The sequence below is a fragment of the Anticarsia gemmatalis genome, chromosome 5 (assembly GCF_050436995.1).
Source record: "Anticarsia gemmatalis isolate Benzon Research Colony breed Stoneville strain chromosome 5, ilAntGemm2 primary, whole genome shotgun sequence".
Classification (NCBI taxonomy): Eukaryota; Metazoa; Arthropoda; class Insecta; order Lepidoptera; family Erebidae; genus Anticarsia; species Anticarsia gemmatalis.
The window spans coordinates 5,015,611-5,039,525 of record NC_134749.1 but is presented as its reverse complement, the minus strand read 5'-3'; the positions used below and the strand labels follow the sequence as shown (position 1 = coordinate 5,039,525).

The 23,915-nt window shown below is 36.8% G+C and overlaps 1 protein-coding gene across 9 annotated transcripts in view; it reads right to left on the bottom strand.

The window, feature by feature from the left end:
- The window catches only part of heph (polypyrimidine tract-binding protein 1 heph), a 422,565-nt gene that overhangs the window by 59,796 nt on the left and 338,854 nt on the right, over nucleotides 1-23,915 (bottom strand). For all 9 annotated transcript variants that reach the window (XM_076114244.1, XM_076114245.1, XM_076114246.1 and 6 more), the window contains one exon: nucleotides 5,222-5,323. In XM_076114244.1, the coding sequence (XP_075970359.1) occupies nucleotides 5,222-5,323 (102 nt within the window). The remainder of the gene's footprint in view (nucleotides 1-5,221; nucleotides 5,324-23,915) is intronic.

The window sequence follows — 23,915 nt, the reverse complement described above, 5'->3', positions numbered from 1 at the left end:
AAAATAAGATAGCCAAATGGTTTTAGTACCCCCTAAAACTAGCAGTAAAATTGTAAGTGCTGGCAATGAATATCTTTATGAGATCATTTGATTGATTACCGAATTTTCTGGAAACGAAATACCTGTTATTGGTATTTGTTATGAACTTCGGTGATATATGGTTTACAGAATTCAAAGCCTCTTATACTACTAAAATCGATATAATTTTAAAGTGGGTGTATAGGTCTCGTATGTGCGCGTGTACCAATATGGACTTAAATTGAAAACTGTAAAAGCAATAATACTTAGACAAAGATCACATATACTTTATCTACATTACTATTATTACATAGACTTTGAAAACTATTATAGTAAGCGATCGTGTGAACGAACTCTAAGGCTGAATAAACTTAGTTATTTATGCGGTTTCATTAGTAAGAACTATCGATGTAATTGTTCTGTTAGCAACTATGTTCTAACAAAGTTCATAAACATCGGTGCGTTATTTGTTCACGCGTTTAACACAGTTGTGTGCAACTATTTGCGCTTCAAATACCTCTAGGTTGAACTAAGAAAACATAAAGCAGAATTTAGTATTAATGGCTAATTACACTGTCCCCAATCTTGTACAACACAGTTATTTAAAAAGAAAATAACAATTACGTACTCCAATGAATAAGAAAAAGGGACAGAATAGATCGTAAATTCTTTGCCAAATAAGATCAACAGTCAACCTGTGCAAGCGAAGTCGTAACTCCGTAAGACAACCTCGTAAATGCTTAAGTAGTGGTAAACGCAGTCCCTTGGCAGCATTTTCTGATTTGATTGATCTTCACGGAGTAGGCCCTCTGCGTTTTTACAGGCCGACGTCAAGAAAATGAGGAAAAAAACGGGGAACATAATTAATTACTTGATTTAGACATTAATGACCCGGTCAAAGAGGACGAGGGTTGATTAGTGTGTTTTCCACAGACGTGCCCCGCCTGATATTGGAATAACTTTGACGAAAATTCTTACTCAAACATACATGGTTTGCAAAACTTCTACAAGTTTCTCAATTATTTTAACTCAAATCGAGCTTGTAAAATAAAGCGATACGAATAAAATCATAAAAATGTATAAGAATTATATTTTATTTCTCGCTAACAACCAAATTCAAGCCATAAAACATTTTATATAAAAACAGATGCTCGGAGTTTTCCTTCAATATTTTCACAGCATGAAGTGTTTGCAGTACAACACAAAGAGAGAACATAAAAAAATACTTTTAAAAACGAGTCGCCATTCCGCCGATAGGCACCAAATGAATATTCAGAGTAACAAAGGAGAAGGGGTGTCGCAAAAAGGCACTGCCTAAATTTTCATGGCGGAGGAAAAAAGGAGGACGCAATCGCAAAACCATAAAATAGCAAATAAATAAGCAACGGTGGGACACGGCCCTATTTAATTATGAATTAAGGCCAAGCTGTAACGAGATCACAATGTAATTAAGATTACTGCGGCGAGGTTTTTTTCAGGACGCCCCTAACAAGTGAGAGTAAATGGACGGCAAAATGCTGCGAAACTAAAATGGCTACCTTGTTTTGCTTGCAGAGATACGGAATCATTTAATGAATCCTGCTTGGGATTACATGATAAAAAAATAATGAATCTTCGATCTGGACTTAACTGTACAAAATGTCTTTTGGATAAAATTAATAATTATGCATTAAAAGAAAATGTAAGAATCTAATGCTGTTTCGTTTTCATTTGCTTTGATCAAAGGTACATCGCTAAACAAATGAACATCTTCTTAATTGAAAATCGGGCATCATATAAACATAGGCGACATGATACTTTACATATATAATTCGTATTGAAGTAAAAAGAAAACATTTCTCTTGTACGCAACAGCCAGTATGATATTTTATTTTCACAGTGACATAATGACCGGTGACAGCGGGGGAAATAAACTGCCTGAGGGAAAGAATAAGAAAATGGTTTCTTTTCAACGAGACGGTTCGTTTCTATTTAATTTGCGTAAATGATACCTGAGGCAATGTTAAATATAAGGTATTCGGAAAACGACAGAAACGACCACACTATTCTTGAAACATTTTAAGGTTCCTCATTTTCAAGTTGTAAGACGAAACTTGTTTTAATTATACAATTGAAATTGGCAGTAGGATCAAAAAATATCAGTAACGAACGATTCTTACATTTAGAAAAATACTTTTGCTTGAATATAGAAACTAAAGTAATCATTAACTAGCTAATATAATTATATTATCAATAATATTACAGCAAATTTTCTCGTGGTAACATTGCTAAAATTGTATACGAGTCTTAAGAAATCGTCTACACGAAACTCACACGTGTGCAGTTTTAAATACGTAAGTGTTGGTGCATAGCTCTTAGTTTTATTACCAAGTATGCCAAGCCGGAAGAAATATCTACACAGGCGGTAATATATTGAGTTTAAAACTCCTAACGGTGTATAAGTAGTGACAGGTCCATCGCTTGCAAGTGCCTGTAAGAAGTATTTCTCAAATTGACTGGTACAACGTTCGCGGCGATGTATGTTATTGCTACCTGCAGTTTGTTTTGTTTGAATATTTTCATAGTTTTATTAGTGAGATTAACTATGATCTTGATATTAAATATTTGTTTTTATTAATTATGTCAGATTGTTAATAATGCTTTCAATTCCTAAAAGCATTATTCTGAATATTGTATGTTTAACGTAACTTTCAAAACTAGCTAATAATTTTACAGTAAAGTTGCGAGCAAAAGCTTCACGCAGTTAGAAGTGGACTTTTGTTTTTTATTGGCAAACTACGTTAGCGAAGTACAAGCTGGTCTAAAAACAAACACCTGTAATCCAATAAAAGTCATCCGCAAATAGCAATCGGTTTAAACTCTTATAAAAACGTCAGCAACTACGTATTTGCGTAGTAACAATAACAGCTAAGACCCATTTCCACGGAGCTACAAGAAAACAGAGGTTACACAATCCACCACTGGAATGTAACACGTTATTTCAAGTTTTAATGGATGATGCAATCCATTTGGTGGTTGGGAACACACACGGCCAGCACTGGTGTCCACAAACAAAGACTTGTTTGCACAGCACCAAACAAAGTGTGCATGCAAAACTCCCCGTATTTATGTAAATACACGATGAAACAACTGTGCAACGAAAGACCCGAAACTGGGACCCTGTTTATTTTTATAACTGTTTTCTTCTATGTTGATTGTTTTCTACCTTTTGCGAACTTTGCCACGTGCGCTTTGCTCGGATTTTTTTTTCGTTACATTTTTTGTACGTCCAACGTTTTGTTGATTAGTGTGTACGTTGTTTGCTGTTTAACATTATGGTTTGCTTAACTTTTTAATTAATGTACTATGAACTAGTTGAAATATTGGTAACTAGTTTACGCATTTTTCTACGCGTTTTTTATTAAATCTTGTTGTGTATTAATATAATAAAGGTAAAGTTAACTTCTTAAACTACGTGAGGTACCTTACAAACTTGTACTCTAGTGTATAAACTATTACTTTGAAAAAAGTCAAAACAATTCTAGATTTTAAACAACATGCATTCACTTTTTATAAAGCTCCAATTAACAATGTTTCTATGCAAATGTCACATACAAACATATAGCGTTACATTAACATGTGCAGTACTATTAAGGATTTCAGACAGCTACTCTAAAAGCCATGTTACATGGTTAGTTACCGACTAAGTTTGGCTTAAGTGTACCGTTTAGTTTGAGCTAATTATGTATTAATAAGTACTTAGCGTTGAATCTAAATGCACCGCGTATTACACGTCTGTTTAATAGGTAAGTACCTACATGCTCTTCTATAGTTTGGCTCTATTACTATAAAACAAAGTTTAAGCTTATTGAAGTCGAAAGTGGTTTATAAATAGTCAATTATATCGTTAATGTTCTTCCGCAAAATGATTCCTAACTGCAAAATATAAATGTTAAAAAAATAACAAATATAACAAGCCGATAGAATATCACATCTCGTTGCAAACGCAATAAATTATCAAGCGAAGGACTGAGACGAGAAAATGTTCAAAGAAATAGGATAATGGAACTTTTTTTTGTGTACATTCAAATTGTTTTATGAATATTGAACAAAGGACGAAGGAATTACTTTTACATCGCATCCGTATACAATTAATATTTAATGTTAAAATGACAACATCACGTTTAACCTTAAGGCCCTTTGTATCAGACAGAATAAAATAATAGAAACATAAAAAAGAAATACTTTTTGTTCGCCATGCAAGGTGTTAACACCTCTACAAAACTCGACCTAGTTATTACAATAATGAAGCTTTCCACGAAACAGTAATTAGCTCATTTCGTAAACTAGATTTTCGCAAACAGTTGCCTGTATTCTATTTTTATTTTAATTTATTGAATGCTCTCATTGTTATGATTTTAAAATAAACCACGCGTATTTAATATCACTGAACAAATTATTATTACAATATGAAAACCTGATATAATAATATTATTATACGTAAAATAAAGTCTGAATTTATTAATGTTAGTCGATACGAATGTCAAAGAACGATAAAACTGTGTCTTGTGGACACAAGAATATTTAAAAATACGGTTCCAGCAGATTTCCATACGCTGTTGTTAATTATAAAACAATCATCAACTCAACAGCATTTCAAAGTCGGTCGCTGTGGTCCGCTCTCACCCGCACCGATCCCGTAACCAAACATTAACCCCGGGTTACGCGTTTAACACTTTATCCTACTAGCAATAAGGGGTTACTTTATCGATCTAATTTTTATATGTAAAAATTCATCCCAGTATCGACAACAGGGGTGGAGATTAATAAAAATTTTGCCCCAACCCGCCGGGGAAGCCTCTTTATGGCACGTTGGCTTTTTACGAGGGACCTTTTATTTTAATACTTATTACGGTTTCGCGATTCCGTCGTTTTATCACGATTAATCGTTTTTCAGTTAATTACACATTTCAGTGAAAGAAGTGGCGTTTGAATGGCGACTTCAGATTTTTGGAATTGTGAAAAGATAAAACGGGAAAATCGCGAATTTTTAAGCCGTCTTTACACCATTTCTATCCAAGTGACTTTAGATTGAAAAATCGTCATTTGGAAGCTGTTGTCAGTGAGTAAACGTCCACTTTCATAATAATGAGGTTGTGGTATCACAGTAAATAGTAATTAGTGTGTACGATGAGTAAGGAGGTCGGTAATGGTGTATAATTACCTTTTTGGCGGCGGAGTCCTGGTTGTTGTTGTCGGCGTGGTGCGGAGCGGCGGGCGCCATGACGGTCACGCCACTCTGCGAAAGAAGCTCGTCGGAGCCTCTCTGTGAACAACAAAAATACATTATATAATATTGTATTATTAATTTACAACGTTAATTTAAACTGAGGAGGAAACAACTCAAACGGGTCACAAATTTTTTTGTTAATGTCTATTATCATTCCTAATTAAAGTTTTCAAGGCATAGTAATGAATGAACTCAATGCTACTACAATACTATGAACAACACAAATATTTATTTGCGTGAGAATTGAACCCACGCTACAATAATCTTGTAATGTATGACATGCATAATAATATTATATGACGTCTCGAATTGATTGAACATTACTTTAATCGGAATCTGACTTTTATGAGAAAAATGGCATGTACGATTTAAACCTTTAATTTAATTTCAATTCTTGTAATTTGTTTCGAAGTTAGTGTAATTGGATTTACGGAGTTCAATTACATCATTAATAATAATAAAATTATTAATTGAGTATGTAATGATCCAACTGAGCATGAAAATTTACAATAATAATATATTTCTTTTAATTAATTCATATCATTCTGTTTCGGTTTACTGATTAAAGAAAATGCAAACAAACAATTATATACGCTTTCTAAATAGTATATTTATTGTATGATTGCGTCAATTTTCACGAAATAGGTCACGCAACAAAACACCAAGTGCCGGAACTATCCATCAAACAGACAGCTACAAAACATTTCCGAAAGGTAATGTAATAATAAGTATACCCCTTTAAGATGACGCGAAATAAGGTCGCGTCGATATCTAAATATTGACAGGTATCTTTGCATGTGCGAAGACGTCATCTCCCCGGCACAAAGGGGAAAGTAACAAAATAAAACAAAAACACAATTCCGGGACACGCCAACGCACACGTCAACCCGCCCTTCCCCGGGATCAATCTCAATTTAAGACGGCGAAATGACAGACCTCAGCAGTTAAACGCACCGGGCGAAGGTATAAATCACGCGACGTAATAAAGAAAATGTACAAATGACGCGACACCGCGGATTTTGTATCGCACCTGCCGTATGTCGTCTGGATATCACTCACGCGAGACACTTAATAAAGCCGAACACATCAATTGTTCTACACAACGCAAAAATGACAGAAGGCTTGATCACACGCCGACCTATGCAAACACGTATTCGATTATGAAAATGTAAATTACCTAAGTAATCTGTTATTATGAACACCAACATCATACATAATCCCTTCAGATCGTTAGCTACTTTTATATTTGTCTGAAAAAGTGTCGGCGCGTGGAAATATTTCCATTTTATGAAAATGACTATGTAGTAAGTCCACATAATTAGATACAAGCATTCGACAAGATACGGTTAATACAAAGAGCTATTTAAGTCTATGTTTTGCAATTGCTATCGCCGTGACCCTTTATTTGCATTTCGCTTAATATTATGAAAAACAGATAAAGGTAACAGCGGGAATCTCATTTTTCAGTATAAAGCTTTCATTGTAGAAAAATACCGTTCTTTCTGAAATAAAACCAACATTCGCGAGTCCTATTCCTTGGAGTAATTTCGTAGAGCGCGTGTAATAATTGCCCGAAATTAAATAACATTTTTCACAACAACAAAAAAAGCACGGATGGAAATTTTGCGGAAGGAAGGCGGATTGTGTTGGGAAAGAGGGCAGTTATCGTTTCCTCAGCAATTTCTCAACTTAATGGAGAATGATGTTGAATGATGCCTTCATGATGAAGACAATGGTGACATTGAGTCTATGAATACAACGACTAATGTTAAATTATTTGTTCCGAGCTTCATCAGTCACAGTAGCGTATACGCAAAGTACGCCGATAAAGGTATATTACCTCATTTGATTATATGCTTGGAGTGTGATTTTACAATCTTTGAAAGTTAGATTAAATAAGTCTTTATTATCGTCGTAAAATCAGTTGCTAAAATACGTTTTAACATCTAAATTGTAAAGTTAACTCAACAAGATTACAAATAACATTTTATGGGAGAACTCTTCAATGTAAATACAAACAAACGGCTTGGAGTGGACGTATTGGACGTATTAATAAAAACTTTAATCTCAGCAGATATAATATGTGCGTGGGTACGTACGAATGGGACCGACGACGCAAAATCAATTCCCTAGATTGGTTCTTCACAAGATGGTATTTGGTTTTACTCTCGAAAGAAAACTGTGGATCTTTTCTCGATGAGAAACATACTCAAACGTTCCTCCAATATGTCATTTGAATGAACGTGATACGAGGGGCCCACATATCAAAATATCGGAATAAAATATACATGAAAGGTTTACTTATAACAGACGAACGAGCTCGAGCCCTTTTTAGAGATAGTAAAGAGGCAGAATGATATGTTTACGTGGTCAAAGACGAGTATCGAAGTCCATTGTCGGAAATCAATACAGATAATGTATTAGTTATATTAAAATGTACGATGTTCTCGGGACGATGGGACAAGAAGATCTGCTTGTTGCTAACGTTATGTCAATCTATTACGGAGATGTTTTATAAGTAAGTATTCATTAAAATATACTATACAATTGTAACATTATTTATTAAACAAAGGTTCTTGTTTTTCCATTTCGCTATATTACTTATCTCGTGAGTTTTATGTTTTGGTTAATGATTGGTTGTTACTACTAAAATCCAACGAATAGGTGCAGTAGAAAAAAATATAGGCACTTAAAAACTATAACAGCAGACATAACAAATAAAATCCATTTGTTCCTAGTCCCGCGCGATTTTTATGAACATCGTAAACATAGTCGACGGCGCACTATCGACTATCGATGTCATATGAAATATTTATGTCCCACTAACACTCTTCCGAGATCATTAATCGATACTACAATAAATTCGGAAAAAATACGTTTCAATAAATCCTATGACATATAAATAATACCAGTGTGTGAGCTTGTGATGTAGAGCGGGAATTACTTCAAAATATATTGGATTACGTTGCAGTTAATTTTAAACGATTCCCTTATATTGAATTGCGGGTTGTAAGGGTTTAATTTTGGTCGGAGTAATTTCATCTGCCAGCACAATTGTGAGGGATCGGTGGGAAGTATAAAAATATTATTTTCATCGAACCATAACGGAAAGGGCGTAAGCTTATAATAAAACACGTGTGTCGTGAGTACCTTGTTTCTGTGGCCGAATAAAATAGGGAGAGCCGAGAGAAAACGAACATTTACGATGCGAATGAAAAATCGCTTCGGCATTTATGACGTCATTGTTCCTGAGAATGAATCTAATATGAAAAAAATAAAAGGGTCTAGGGTGGAAAAGCTGTAACGAGCCTAATAATTTTTATTGCGATTTCACGAGCTTACAGTCTGATTTAACTCGACGTGTGTAAATTATGATTTAATTTAATAACCAGCGTTGAAAACGAGCGTAAATGTTTTTATGTGAGATAATATACTTTTCATTAAGAGTCATGCGTTACTCTCACAGTTTTATATTCATGTTTTATGGGCGCAAGCAACTCGGCGGAATTGAATCGTTAACAAAAACATGTATGGATTTGCGTAACAGCTTGGTGTGAATGTTCCGAACAAGGAGCTTGCAAGGCTTCCGATTAAATAATTATAACAATAAGTTCACTACTGGGTGCCAGTCTCCCCTTTAAAATGTTAAGATGAAGTGTTTGCTATTACTCTAATTTTAATGTATAATACAAAATTATTTAATAAAGGTCATATTTTAAGGACAAATAAGTGTACGTAAGTGTTTATTGTGATACTTATTTTAGATTCAATTTAACTAATTTTAGAGATAGCTCTGAGTTTACTGGAACGATAAACCACGACTAATAACACGATAAATACACTGAGCGTATGAAAATTTAAATTAATTTATAATCTATTGGTTCTATTAATTATAATTTGAATTAAGTACCGTGTTTTATTTGACGTTAACAGAACAATTTTTCACCTTCGTGTGGTCATAGCTAATTAAGTTGTTTACCCCTGATTAAAGAAGGGTCGGCTGCAATTAGAAGATAAAATAAGTAATTACTAAATGAGTAATTTTGTTCGAAGAAGAGTCCAAAGCATATCAGAATACATATCAAAGTTGTAAATAGAGATTCGAGAACCGAATGAAAAGTAACTTTTGAATGAGTACTTAATTGGTTCCTGTAATAAAAAAAATGTAAATTAAGCTTGCATATCATTTGACGGTGATAAAATAATGGTTTGACGTAAGCAAAGTCTTATGAACATTGCGTCTAATGGTAAGGTGTAGACGAGGTATGTGTTCGACGCTAACAAGCCAGCGCGTAGCGTCATAGCGTGTAAACGAGAGGGTGCGCGGTAAGCACGAGGTGGCGGAGTCGTGTGGCGGCGAGGCGTCTCAACCACCCATCATCGCTAGGCGCCGTGTGCGATGCACATTCGTCTAATGCTTAATATCTCCCGCCTTCGACTAAGATGTCGAAATTAACGATCTTGATAATATTTGTCGGCTCAGCGTTCCCGGCTCCACTCGTAATTAATTGCACCAATTTGTTCTGCGCTTATAACGGACATTTGTCAAGCGCCCACCCGCGCCGGATGATTTTCGCACTAACTTCATAATCGATATTCGGAAATATCGATTATCCCCAAACTCTTTGCTCCGGCTCGGATATTAAGACGTTCCGCAGTCATTAATAAGCCGTAACGATGTTTTCCTCCGTTCCACCGAGCAATATAAATTCCAGTCGTCATTTATTATGTTTGCACTTGTTGTTGTAGTTGGGATGTGTATATTAAAAATTCAAAGTGCGACTGCGATAAATTAACTAGATACGGGACGGTGTAAAAGTTAAGAATTCTCATCACAACTAGGAGGCAAACCTCTTAGCCCCAGAACAATATAAGGAGACATTACTCGCTGTCACAACTCTACTTTATAGGGAAAGTAGGAGCGGAGAGTTTGCGTGAACAAAGTTGTAGGGGCCCGGTTACTTCAGTAACGAATAGAGACGTCAGGCGGCAACCGCCACTCGAGCGCAACTCGCATGCCATTTTAACTGGAGCCGGCGCGCCCAACTATGTCCGACTAACACCCTGATCGATGCACCCAGCTCTATTACCGCTAACAATGTATTAATTAAACTGTTATTTAGCCTTATGATTCGATTTTAAATGGTACCTGTTAAAGTTGTAAGATAGATCGGATCATTACGCTCACTAAACTCGAGCTTAATGGTCGCTCAATTTACGATATTGTTAGAGCAAAACTAATCTGGTCTGAGGAAAAGTTGTGCGATAAAAGTTAACGGATACAGAATGAGAGAAACAAAGGGCGGCGTTTAGAGGCGACGTTCATTTGCATACGAGACGATACGAATGGAGTGCAGTGGGCGCACTCGGTGCTTTATGGCCCTCACTATTTTATATAAACAAGTTAAATGAAAACCTGAATAAATGTTTCAAACAGTTGTAATTAAGTAAGAAGCATTTGTCATTTGAAATATGAAAAGTTGGGGGTCGACATTTGTCATAACGTCTATCTGCTTTTGGCTAATTAAGTTTAGTGAAATGAATATGGAGCGTACTTTATTTTGTGGCAATAAGATTGAGTTACTCTTGTGGATCCAATAAAGGCTAATGTCACTATAAGAAACGTGTTAATGGTGGTTATTTATCGTGTGCGAGGAGTGAGTAGCGCGCGCGAGAATAATCACAGATCCACTCTGAGTTCTGACATGGTTGTTGTTACACCCTAACAATTAAGTAGGTTAAGGTTAAACTTTCACAAATAATAACTTTGGGAAAAATGAATTTAGTAATACAATGTGTGCGCTTTTTATTTAAAGAGATCAACATTTTTATAATATTATGGGATAAAAATATTAAATTTAATTACTCAAATAGACGAAATAATTGCAAACGAAAGTCTTTATAAGTACATTTGAATACACTGATGTGAAAAGGCTATTATTTCGTACGTTCACGTACATTATGAAGCACTGCAGAAATATTCTTACACCCTAAATAGGACAGAACACCACTGAAACTAATCATCTAAAATATCCAACACTAGCTGACCCACGCAACTTCGCTTGCGTCACTTAAGATAATCATAATTTTCCCCGTTTTTGTAACATTTTTCACTGTTACTCTGCTCCTATTGATCGTAGCGTGATGATATATAGCCTATAGCTTTCCTCGATAAATGTTTCAAATCGGACCAGTAGTTCCCGAGATTAGCGCGTTCAAACAAACAAACAAACTCTTCAGCTTTATAATATTAGTATAGATTTAGCACAACTTATCTACAATGCAGTGGGCTTAAGTTTAAGCCTTTACTGCCATTCATAAAGTACTAAAGAACTTGTGTGGCAGTGCTTAGTGAATGTGACACGGCAAGTCCGGCCGGCTGCTAATGAGAAACTATCAAACTCCTCCACCATTTGTCCTGTTAATGCTAATATTCAATTCTCCTGCGACGCCCGCTAACTAGGCTTTTAGTTGGACGTGTATACTACTGTAGTGTTGTGTACTACATTGTGAAGTCCCCAGTGCAAGGGAAAATTACATGTTCATTTAGCTAAGTAACCGAAGTCGTTTATCACTCAAAAAGTCCTTGTTTAGTGTTATTCTAGAGTTTCAGTATAAAGGGTCTTAAAGCTCAACATAAAACATGTATGAAACTGTAAAGTAAAATCAACGTTAAAGTTTTTAAAGACAAATGGCAACCAATAAGGTACCGAAATCTAAAAAAAATCATCGCTTTTTTCCACCAGTTTAGAAATTTAGTAAAAATCAATGTTGTCATTTTTTTTCTAAAAAACGTGACTACTTTATTTAGTTTTATATTTTCTTTGATCAAGTTAAGTGATAATAGTTTTTAAAAACGGTCTCAGAACTTAAAATTCTAATCAATAGCATCAGAATTCAAACAGAGATAGTTTTCGACAAACATTAAGAAAAACAAACTGAAACACGTGAGATCAACAAAAGCCTATGAATGAATCCGCATGTATCGCATTAGCACATTCATATCGTAGACAATCGATATCACTTGACTAAGGAAAAACAAATAGATTCTTTATGGCAATGTAGGAAGGTAACAATTCACCCCTCAATGGGCCGTACGGAATCTAAAGCGATCGTAATTTCGTCTGGCAATATTCCTGCCTTTTCATATTTTCCTTTTGCCTTCCAAATGTTATATCGTGCCCAATACAAGGCAGCGATTTCGTTTGTTATTTCAAGCCCTCTCACGCTTCTCCGATTTAGTATATCGACACGTGAAGCATCAGTTAAACAAAATATTGAATCACTTGACTCTTCGGCTGTGACTAATAAAATCTTGTTACTCAATGACAGTTTCAATTTAAAAAATACAGTAATGACTTTGATATTTTTGTATGTTATTTATAAATGAGAATAAAAATATTATATGAACTAAAGGGAGGCTTGGTACCATTATTTTCTTTACTTTATATATCTTTTTAATATAAAAAATACTTATATTTTACTTAAATAAATAGATACAGAGCCTTCGTATTAGAATAACGTATATCAAGATCGTTACATTTTCGATAGTAACAATCGCACTCGGGACACCGGGAGAGGATGCAAAACGTGACACCCTTTAGTCGTAAGGCTGCGTCAAAGAGGACCGTTTCACGGCTTATGCTGATACTGTGTCTTTGAGGAAACGCATCCAGTGCTAGATTATGTATGCCATCTTTAAAACAACTCCTACGAAATATCTTGCTTTCAAGTATCGGAAGAATTTCGTAACTTTTTTACATTGTAACAATTTTTATTACAAGTTTTGAAACGGATGATAAACATTTATTGATTAATTGGCTGGCATATTTTTTTCTTTATAACTTTATTCTACAACAAGTAATTTGTATTTACACACACTACTTGCACGTAATATCTGGATAACAAATTTCAAAATAGTATTTCAATAAAGCAAAAAAACTAGTCTAGAAATGTTAAAGGTCCATACGAAAAAAGCAAAATCTCGGTACATAGACAAGCAATAACAATCCATTAGTCCCAAAACAACATACGAATCGAAAGAAGGCTCAAATCTCAAACAGGTTAAGTTGCCGTCAAAACTATTTATGGTATGCAGGCGTATATTCCTTGGTTGGCGTTTCAAAGGCAATGGTGTGTTTACATTTGTCTCCCGAAGTGAGGGTAGCCTCAGATATTTAACCGCCGCCGGCGCTTCGCAAAGATAAATAAAAACGGCACAAATTTAAATACTTTTTCGTCTCTATTCTTCACCTTCTCTTTGAAGCGAGTCTTTTATATTTATTAAGAGAGGATATTTAATTATCATTACGACGATTTCGGATTTAATTAGCCTCTATCTCATGGTTGGTATAGAAGTTAGTCTGTATTTTAAGGAATATTTTGTTCCTATAAAATAAATTGGTTGTTTAGAATTATGTCTTCATACTTTTAGATTTTGCCTAAGGATAGGCAGAGCAAACTTTCCATTAGTTGAAAAAAAGTTAAAAAGGCCATTTTAAGAACAGAAACACATTTATACCAGAAACTGAGAGAAACAACAAGCATCTTATATGAAGTTAACAATGGGAATCGTTTAAAACATAATTGCATATATTGGATAGTTTAGCCATTGATTAGACCCGGAGGTAGTAATACTAGCTACATTACACCATTCCGAACAACCGTATCGATATCTTCGATACCAAGTTACAGGGCGTCCGGGAATAACTTAATGTTATTGTACTGCGATATGCCTTGTATCTGGCCAACTACTTAAAAAAGTACCTACATATGTTGAATAGGTCTTTTAGTACTTTTAGTGTGTACTTGAAAAACAACATTAGATTCCATTAAGATTTTCGTTATAGAAACAAGAAACAGAAATAAAATGATTAGGTTACTAAATATATTAATATCAGCAAAGAAATAAGACGTATTACGCAGAAAAGATCCCCTTACAAACAAGATGAAACAAAGTGAATAAGAAGCAATGAATGATTAAAGAGATTTTATTTGAGCCACGTACCGAGCTGTTAACAACCTAAAAGCAATGAAACGTGAAAACTGCATTGTTGAACAGTAAAGCTCGGTTAAGTTCGTTGAGAGCCGTCCATAATCCAATAAAAACAAGTAATTTTCGTACAAAGGCTTGCACAAAGCAATTGACCGGATAAAGCAAGTGTTGTTAGGTAGAAGCGAGTGCCAAAAAGCGCTGTGCATCAAAATATCTGGCGTCAAAACACAGCTCTTGACGCAGTAATGGACTTAGCCGTTGTACAAGTTCCGAACCCTTGTAGCGTTATACAAGCGTGGCACGAGTTTTGAACGCTTATCAACAACATACCGCTATGTCTAACAGATTAAGGAAATTGCTTTTCCGTCAAAAAATTTACTAGCTCCGCTCTTTAAGCGATATGCTTAAAAATATACTGAAAGTATTTTTAGGGTTTAAAACGATAAAGTCAAAGTGAGAATAATTTTGTTTTATATTTAAAGACGAGTGTGAATGAACAGTAAACCTCCACCTGTGCAGCAATAAAATCATACTGCAATTATTACAATCCTGCTGCCAACCATAGTGATTATGGCTACGCTACCCGTGGGAACCCTAAGCGTATTTAGTAATCATTTTATAGTCGTTACGGTTCGGGCAATAATGAACATACTATAAGAATTAATTATACGATGCAAAAGCGCAGGGCAATTGCATTTAAGTGGGTATCTATGCGAAGAAAATCGCGAACATAATAGGTTTACTTAAAACTTTTTCTGTTACGGGACTCCGTTCCTTTGCAGGAGTTGAGGGAAATTAAGAAAACAACAGTTGAGATTCGAGTTTAAAAGTGAGTCCAGATTTGTGAGTAGCTAATGTTCTTAAATCGGAACAGACGTGTAACGAGCCAGGACAAATATTTTGCCACTTCGGAACGTTACCTGACCGGGGAAGTGGCCGCGGTCGAGCCGGCCGCGGGGAGACAAAGTAAATATGTCCCCGTTTCCCGGGTCGTCCCCACATTTTATCGGCGAGCGATCGGCGCTCGGGTCGGGAAATGAATTTAAAACGTGTTTGCGGGTAATCTGTTATCGGTCCCTTGTCTCTGGCTGGAATATAGACGTCCAGCCCACTGCTATATCTTGATCGTGATTTCGTGCCGCCTGTAAACATGACTGTTAATAGTTGATTGTTGTACCGCACTATAGTATATGGGCAGTGGATGACGTTCATTAACGAACACCCTTTTTAAGGTCATATTACACCGTGTAATCATATAATATTAGATATTATTCATATAAATTCGTAAAACCATTTCATATTCACAATGTGATAATGTTGAGTGAGGAGTTCAATTCAATAAGAGCAACAACCGCTTTCGCTAATTATCTGGTTCGCTTTGCCAAATGAAAAGATACAACATCATTATCCTGCTTATTGAGTTATAGCCTACAGCTCAAGAGAAAGGGCATCGTTATTTTATATATAAAAAAACATTCGCTAATCTCAGGAAAATTCGAATAAAGAGAACAATAAAATGTTAAACGTATAAGTAGTCAATGTTAGGTGGAAGCGGAGTCTAATACGAGCAACACTGGGTTAATTATTTCGTCACAAGAGCCCTCGTAAGCCACTGTAACAGCGCTTCAGCCGAGCTCGGGGGGGCCATAAAAGCTACATAATACGCGGCGACGTAAAACTCTTATTATTTTAGTATCTGCGAAACGGTCGCGGAAAACATATCGTAAAATAAAACCTGTCGCGTTGTACAAAGATGCAAGCCCCTCCATCGGAGGCGCGGTTCAGCCAATGTGCTCGCTCTAAATCCAGGTGGATTCAGTGTGGACACCGGTTAGGATCGAACACAGCGAGCTAGGTGGATTTCTATGGTAAATACAGACTTTATGGTAGCCGAGGGATAAGTTTCCATTTTAAATTGAAGAGAAACTCTGAAATGTTTCCTTGTCTCCCGACGGAGCTGAGCGCGCGAGAGCCTGAATAAAAATTCACGTCAGGTAAGCACGGAAATATTTACACAACTGAAGAATTTACTGGGAGTTGCAAGTGGTTATATAAATAAATGGCCTGCCTTATCGATACTCTTTCATACCGGTTGACGTGAGTCAGGCAGCAGCACACATTCTAATACGACACTGCTATTCACAGAAATGTTTAAGTGTAATGTTAATATGACAAAACACCAGTTACAACATGAAAATGACAGGATTTGAGTGAGAATTTTCATGTTGAAAATTATTCAACATTTTTTTTGGCGAAAATGCGACTAAGTCCCGGAAACGCCCATTTACATAGCCGATGTCGGCGCGATGGTGCGTGGCGACTTCAAATGGGAATTATAATACCAAATTGAATACAAAACTTTCCTTTCAGTGCCGAGTAATGGAGGAGTCTATGCACCGGAACAATCGAAAAGACAAATAGAATGAGAGAGGAGACGAGACACTCGCTCTGTTGAAATAATAAGTGCCTGACGTCTTTTTGGACGTTCCTGCCGCGCTTTTTTTGTAACGATAAATTTTTACGCTTTGATCTTTCCAATTCAAATAGGCTTTTTTTCTCGTAGAATCAGAAGTTATAGGAATATTTCAAAAGCTTTAAGTGAGGCGACGGAGCGGATTTTCTTTTCCACCGGCTATATCGTTCTGATTGAAATGCAAATGAAACGGTGTCCGCTCTAAACGTATTTATTTTATCTTACCTCTTTAGCTAATCTGCCGAATTACGCAGATAATCATATAGCTCCCAATTTACAGCAACGTTACCGTTTTTATTGCTCGCGTGCATCTTAGACTCTGTTCGCTTAACTTGAGCGAAATTAAATTCCTTCATTTTTGTACCGTTGTACTCGTATAACGTCGAGAAACTATAAAAATATGAAATTTAAATATTTCAACATTAGTAGTAAAATTTATGAAATTTTAATCTTCTCTCTGCAGTCGAGCAATGACAGGGATTGTTTGCTGAAGAATCTGAAGCGGTTCATTATTCCGTTCCGAGTTATTTGGCGCCCAACGAGGGGCTACGCGCGCTCCACGGCGAACATCTGACGAGTCACTCGCAGATTTGAATTTGTATCCGCGGAATGTTTAATTTTTTATAGGAGTGGATGTTTACACCCCCTCGCGTGTAGCATACATACGTCATGAGCGTCTAACGGCGTTCTGTAGTTGTGACTTCAAATCTGAACAAGTTACACAACGAAACAAGCTGCAACAAAAACATTTGCCTATGCCGACGTTAGTGAATTGTTCTCCCGCTCGTGACTGGGTAATTTCCATACATTTCAAGTTCCATCGCCTGCGGGACGTTCGTTCTTTTGTTGATAAATGTTTGACGGGAACTCCGGGGACGCCATTAAAAGTTTTTTCGTGAATAATTCCAGTTTACATACGCAAATGTTTACTCGTGAGTTTACCCCCGCGCTCACCTATTCGGTGATTTCTTTTCATAGAGGCGTTTGTTCGAGGAGTGGTGAATTTCTTCTGAACGGAGTTGAATAGGTAATTGGAAAAGTTTTTGTGTTTTCTTTGTCATAACCCTTAGTTTTGACATAATTTACCAAGGATCACGCGCAAACGCGGCGCTTTTGTTGTGTGATTTTATTCAAATAACTACAGTGAATTCCGTGTGATTGAAATGCTATAGTCTGTAAAGTTGATAGAAAAGTTTTTGTAGGAGCCAGTGACCGATAGAGACACGTAGACCTTAAAGTTGTGTCCTTAGTCGGCGACGTGGTTGGGTGAAGTGGTAAGTTCCTCGAGCAATAACTCAGTGCGACTAAGTTGTTCGATCAGATTGTGTGAAGACAAAAAGGTGGTATGGTGTCAAGACAGCTAGATTGCGTGGATAAACGCGCGTGCCCCGACCGCCACGACGCCGCGGGTTAAGCTCACACTCTATCTCAAACCTTTTTACATCCAATCTGTGTTAGAAATTTTGAAGTAACTTAATCCACTGAGTTTGTGCTTAAGACTTTTTAAGTGCCTGGTTCCTGAATTCTTACAAGTAGTTTTTAAAAGTATCATAACAACATGTAGTGTTAGCTAAATAAATAAAAAAATTCGACGGCTGTAGTTGTTATACACTAACTACAATAATCGCTATTTTTAAATATAACGACAGAATCCTTAATTTTATGATATTTACAAAAGCACACAGTACAAACACGTGGGTAAAATGAGTACAACTGAAAAACATTGTTGGCGCCATGAAGACGTCTATATTCGCCCTCGTTCAATTAATGCTACTAATTTCTTAGAGCAGTGTACAAAGCTCTAAATCTAATACACTACTTAGAGGATCCTTTGCCGGGTTTTCCCGTTAAGTAACTGCAAATTAAGATTACACGTCGCGATAAGACGACGTGTCGGTTTAAAACGGGATGTTCAATAAGTGGGTGTAACTAACCGCACTGGGGCCGTGCACCGGTTGTTTACAGTCCACTGCTGGGATACATTTTATTGACGTTCCTTTCAATAACTGAAAGTTTACATATCTTAATTTTATTGGCAAATCACGAGACTTTTCAGTTGAGCCACAGTGAATTGGATAGCAATTATCAAGGATCTTATCTTTAGTCTCTCAAATAACATTTTTATCATATTGGAGAGTGTATATTTAAACGAAGGAACTATCAGACAATTTAAGATAAATTTAGTTAACGTATTATCAGGACCCTCGTGAGTAATCTTAGTACTTTTCTTTATAGTCTCAATTTGTATCGTAAAGAAAATGAAGGCGAACATTTTCTTCGTCTCACAAAACCCCTATGTAATCATAATAGGTGTACTCTTCTATTATATCGCGTACAAATTTTGTATTCTAAAGTAAATAATTTTAAGGATCAGTGGAGGCTGGTTGCGTGATTATTTCACGCTAACGAAATTAATAAGGTAAATTTCAGACGTGTTATTACGTTACAAAACCGCTTGTTTGATGTGAAACCGTCAGGAAAGGAACGATATTCACAATAATGTAACACGCCGTTATCTGTGTAAACTTATATGAAACGTTATTAAAAATGTTTCAGCTTGTCTTAACAATTCTGTTCCGTCATTCTAGGAAATGCTTGATGCACATTTTTTACCTATGCCGAGTATTAAAAATAATAATAACTTGTCTATTTTCTAAAGTACGGCATAAACAATTTGTCGAGATTAGTCAAGAATGTATTTGTTAAATTATCAGACTTTTTTTTAACTTATAATAGACGTACTATGTTGTTTCTGTTGATTCTAGTGAAAAACGTTTCTTTTCAACTCAACTTTAGTACTTGAACGTTATAGAAGCAAGAAGAGAAGAAGTTCTTTTCTCAAAAATCTTTTAATATAAGGAACATAACGTATGAAAATAAAAGTTAAAGCTCTCCAAACTACCAATATAGTGTAAACTACTAAAGCATATAGCGCATAAATTGTTAAAATATTCAAGTACCCACAAACATTCGTATCACTCGGATATCGTAGAGGTACGGTTAAGTGTGAGCCAAGATTCATGCAAGTTAATAGATATGAAGTTTTTATGAGCCATAACGTCACCTCCCAAAGTGAAATAAAAAAGGTCATATAACTTTTTTATGCGGCAGCTCAGGAATATATTTTGTGTCTTAATTTTGGTTGCATACTTTGTAATTGAAAACTGTAGTTTGATGCTCTATATTTTACTGGTCGTCTTGTTTTTACTTTTCAATTTTCATTGCGCTTAGTGTAATACCTTACTTTTGTATTGACACCTAAGTCGTCATGATAACTTAAAGCCAAAATAGTTGAGACAAAAATGCACCAGTAACTAGAAATGCTCATGAAACAAAGTAAAATCATATCAAAGTAAAAGCAAATCGAGGTTGTCCACATCAGGTCTCGTACGACAAATTATGTGCTCGCGAACAGATAGCGATATTGTCGCCCCAAAAACACTTTTCCCTTGTTTTTCCCCAAAATGGGGAAGGAAGAACGGTAGTTCGGCAAGACAGCTTGATCCGGCGTTCGGCCGTTTGAGGGGCAGCAACAAGTATCTTATTTACACATGGGAATAGAAACTTTGTACCCGAGAATAAAGAGTTTAATTTATTTCGTCCGCATTCACGGAAGAAAGAATTCATACGTGCCTATATAAGGAGGAATGCGAAAGTGATGGACCGACAAGGAAACGGGTTACACTCCGTAACAAGTACTTAGTTTTATTGCTTTTGGGTTCGGAGCCGCGTTTAGTGGTCGCAGGAAATAATGTCGTTAATGTTACTTCTGTTATTCTGTCAGATTACACCGTAATGGGTTTAGAATTACAATTACTGTCTTATCTAGTAACATTGTAGAATTATATTTTGCTTTACCGGGTGTCAGTTATTCAATAAAGTGGCTAATGAGTTACGGTACCTAGTCATGGTGGTACTGCATTCCTACTCTGCAAATGTTTTTAATTTAATATACTTTGTTTTAACAAAATTAATACCTACAGCAGTCAGTCTTAACAGTTAGATAGTATTTTAGGTGCCTTAACTAGGGAACCCTGAAAGCGTCAGAGGGGTAAAAATCCATGCTAAAGTTTATGTATGTGATGTAAGTATTGACATTAAAAGCCGAGGCACCTTCAAACGACGACGTCCCAAAAGAAAATACTTTGGAGAGAAAGGAAAAAACGGGAAAAACCAATTGTGCATCCCCGCTTCATTGTGAGGACTCCAAAAGAAGCCCGATATAAACGAAGGACGGAGACGACTCGTTAAAAGAGATACTTATGAAAAGACGAGATTCGTGGAAAAAATCGAAAAGCTGAGGTAAACAATAGAGAAGCGGTTGAAGGCGCCGGGACAAGTTTTCAATTAACAGAATGAGACTCAAGTTGACGGCAACTCGACTACTCGATAGCGCACTACACTATCGCCGCCATGCTCAATGTACACAGTGTTACAAAGTGCTCCGTGAAATGTTAGATTGGAAGCGAAAGGGCCGATGAACTGTACAATACGTAATATGTAATAGGTGTTTATGTGAAGGTGAGTTGGCGGAGGTTTCGGAACGGCCCGCAAACTGAGTGGGTTAAATGGAGCGTGGACGCGACGAGGCCCGTTGCACTTGTTGCAATTTCTCTCCACTCCACAACTTAATTGTGCCGAGTGTGCTTTTACATTTGCTATAGACGAATGGCGTTAATTTCACCCCGGAAAGGTTACCGTCCATTACTCTAATTGCGAGCCGCATTTCATCTAAGCATCTCCCAACTTCGGTCCGCAGTGAAGAATCTCCAACAAACTCGAGAAAATTCACAGAAACCAACTACCAAAGAGTATGGAAGTAAACGAGGACACTTCGCTAATATTCCTAATTAAGCTTTTAAAGTAATTGAATGAGTGGAGACACATTGCGATTGGAAGGAGTGAACGAGCGGCTCGCGCACCCCTTCGCTCGCGACCAAAAATACTTTCAGATAAATTACTTAGAGCGAACTCGGCGCGCATACAAATCGGCTAGCGATTCTCCATATTTCACCTTCCCAACACTCGCTCGATTTACACACTTCTGTAATAGGCGGGGGAAGGGCGGGCGGCCCGCGATGGACGAGTGCCGATGCACAGATCTCAACTCGGTGAAAATTAAGCCATTTCCGTTACGGGGCGTCGTGTTCTAACTTTATTACTAATCGAGTCACGTCACGAAAAGAATTTCCGATATACAATTAAAGGTGAAACGGGTGTCGAGGATCTCGAGTCAGAGGTGGGCCGATATTGTTGGCGTCTGTCGCGAGGAGGCAAATAACCGGCGAGTAGGGGCACCTGTGCTCGATAATGCGACGCCCCGTCTGGCCGAATGGGCGAGGAATCAATTAGGCCTTTGCCGAATTGCGTAACGGCTCTAGTTACGAGCATTACGAGTGGGTCCGCAGCTGCTTTTTGCTCATCCAACCTCTTGTTATTGCACAATCGACATTCGACGCCTCAGATTAAGATATTACGTATTCATCGAACCTTTTCATTATAGTTTTATTGGGAGAGTTCGGTAAACAGAGTGAACTTTAGTTCTGATCAATATGTAGCAAGCTTTAACTTTCTATATACCGTTGCTAGTTTATTGCAACAAACAGAAACAATGTTTGTAATGTAAGAGCAGCAGTTCGGATATTAAAGAGAAATGTATGTGTGCAATATGTAGCAACGTATTTAGTGTTGACGTAGAACATTGGTTTAAACGAGTGGCCGTTGTCATGAGGGTATTTATCGCGGGCTGCATGCGTGCACCGCTGATGGCGTGGGGTAATGGATTACCTTAAACGCAACTGTATCGCCGCGTCAACCGCAACCGGAACGATTCAAACTAAAAATTACATTTAATTTGCTTGTGGATATCAATGTTGTTGTGGTTTCAATTAATTGAAACGGTTTATCGTTACTCATTTATTATTATTAGAAAAGCGAAGCTAAGTCCGTCGGTTTTTGTCAAGGTTAAGTTAAATTAAAATTTATGAAATCGGAATTCATACACATTCTTATATCACGGCCAAACTTAAGTTTAATTAGTACTATAAAAAACACTGACAAAATCCAATCTAACCAACTAATCCCGGTCAATCAGTCTAGTCGATTTACAGTGACAAAAATAGAAATCTGTAAAAATTCAAGTATCCAATTAGCGGTTGGATGAAAAGGTCCCTAACAGAAGCTATAAAAAGGAAATCATACGTGGCAAAAATTAAGCTTCGAATTAATCAATGCCTACAAAATTCAGATAAAGGCAGGCACCCCATCGTCGAAGGTGCTCGAGAGTATTAAAAAAATCCAAATTAATTAGGGCGAATAAATTAAAATGGTGAAGGGAAAGCTCGTAATTTTCGCCATGTCCGCTGTAGATTGCGGCGTGTGAGGGTAGTCGTATGTGAATTATTTAGAGGCGGTCGCGCGGCCGACTGGCCCGCAATTAATGAAGTGCTCCGAGTCGTTTGTCAATGCGGTGGTCTGTGGCGGTCGGCAGACCCTCACCTACACCAATCTGTTACCTAAAATGTGTCACTTGCAGTAAGCCTAAAGAATATTTGCGATTCATTACGCGAAATCAATCGCTAAATTCCAATTACGGGTTGAGTTCAACTCGACTTATTGGGTTCTGATTTATTAGTTTGCCCAAGGAGCGAACCGGCTTTATAGGAATATCTTAATTTTGAAGAGTTTGGGTTGCGTGTGTTAATTTCGCTCATAAAACGTGATATAATCCATCCATTATATAGATACTCTTCAGTAGACCGTTGAACATGTCTTGTGGTCACTTTGAAATTGAAAATGCAAATTCGTTCATTTGTTACGGCTTTTAAATTAATAAAATTAATCCTTTCCTGCCGTAAATGCTTACACGTCTCCCGGCAAGTAATTATTCTTGGTACAAGGCTACCGTAATAATTTTATTATTCGGATTACAGGGCATTATCTCGCATCCATTAAGCATAATTTTACTAATAACTATTCAACGGTTAGCATCATTGTAGCGATATTCCAAAAGGTGATTATAAATCTAGTGAAGAGGTCGGAAGCGGGCCGCCGCTCCGCCGAGCCGTCGAGGTCGGCGTTAATTTTAATGGTGAGATTTATTTGTCCCCGATTACGAGGAGTTTGATCAAATTCCGAGGCGGCGTGTAAGCGCCCTCGCA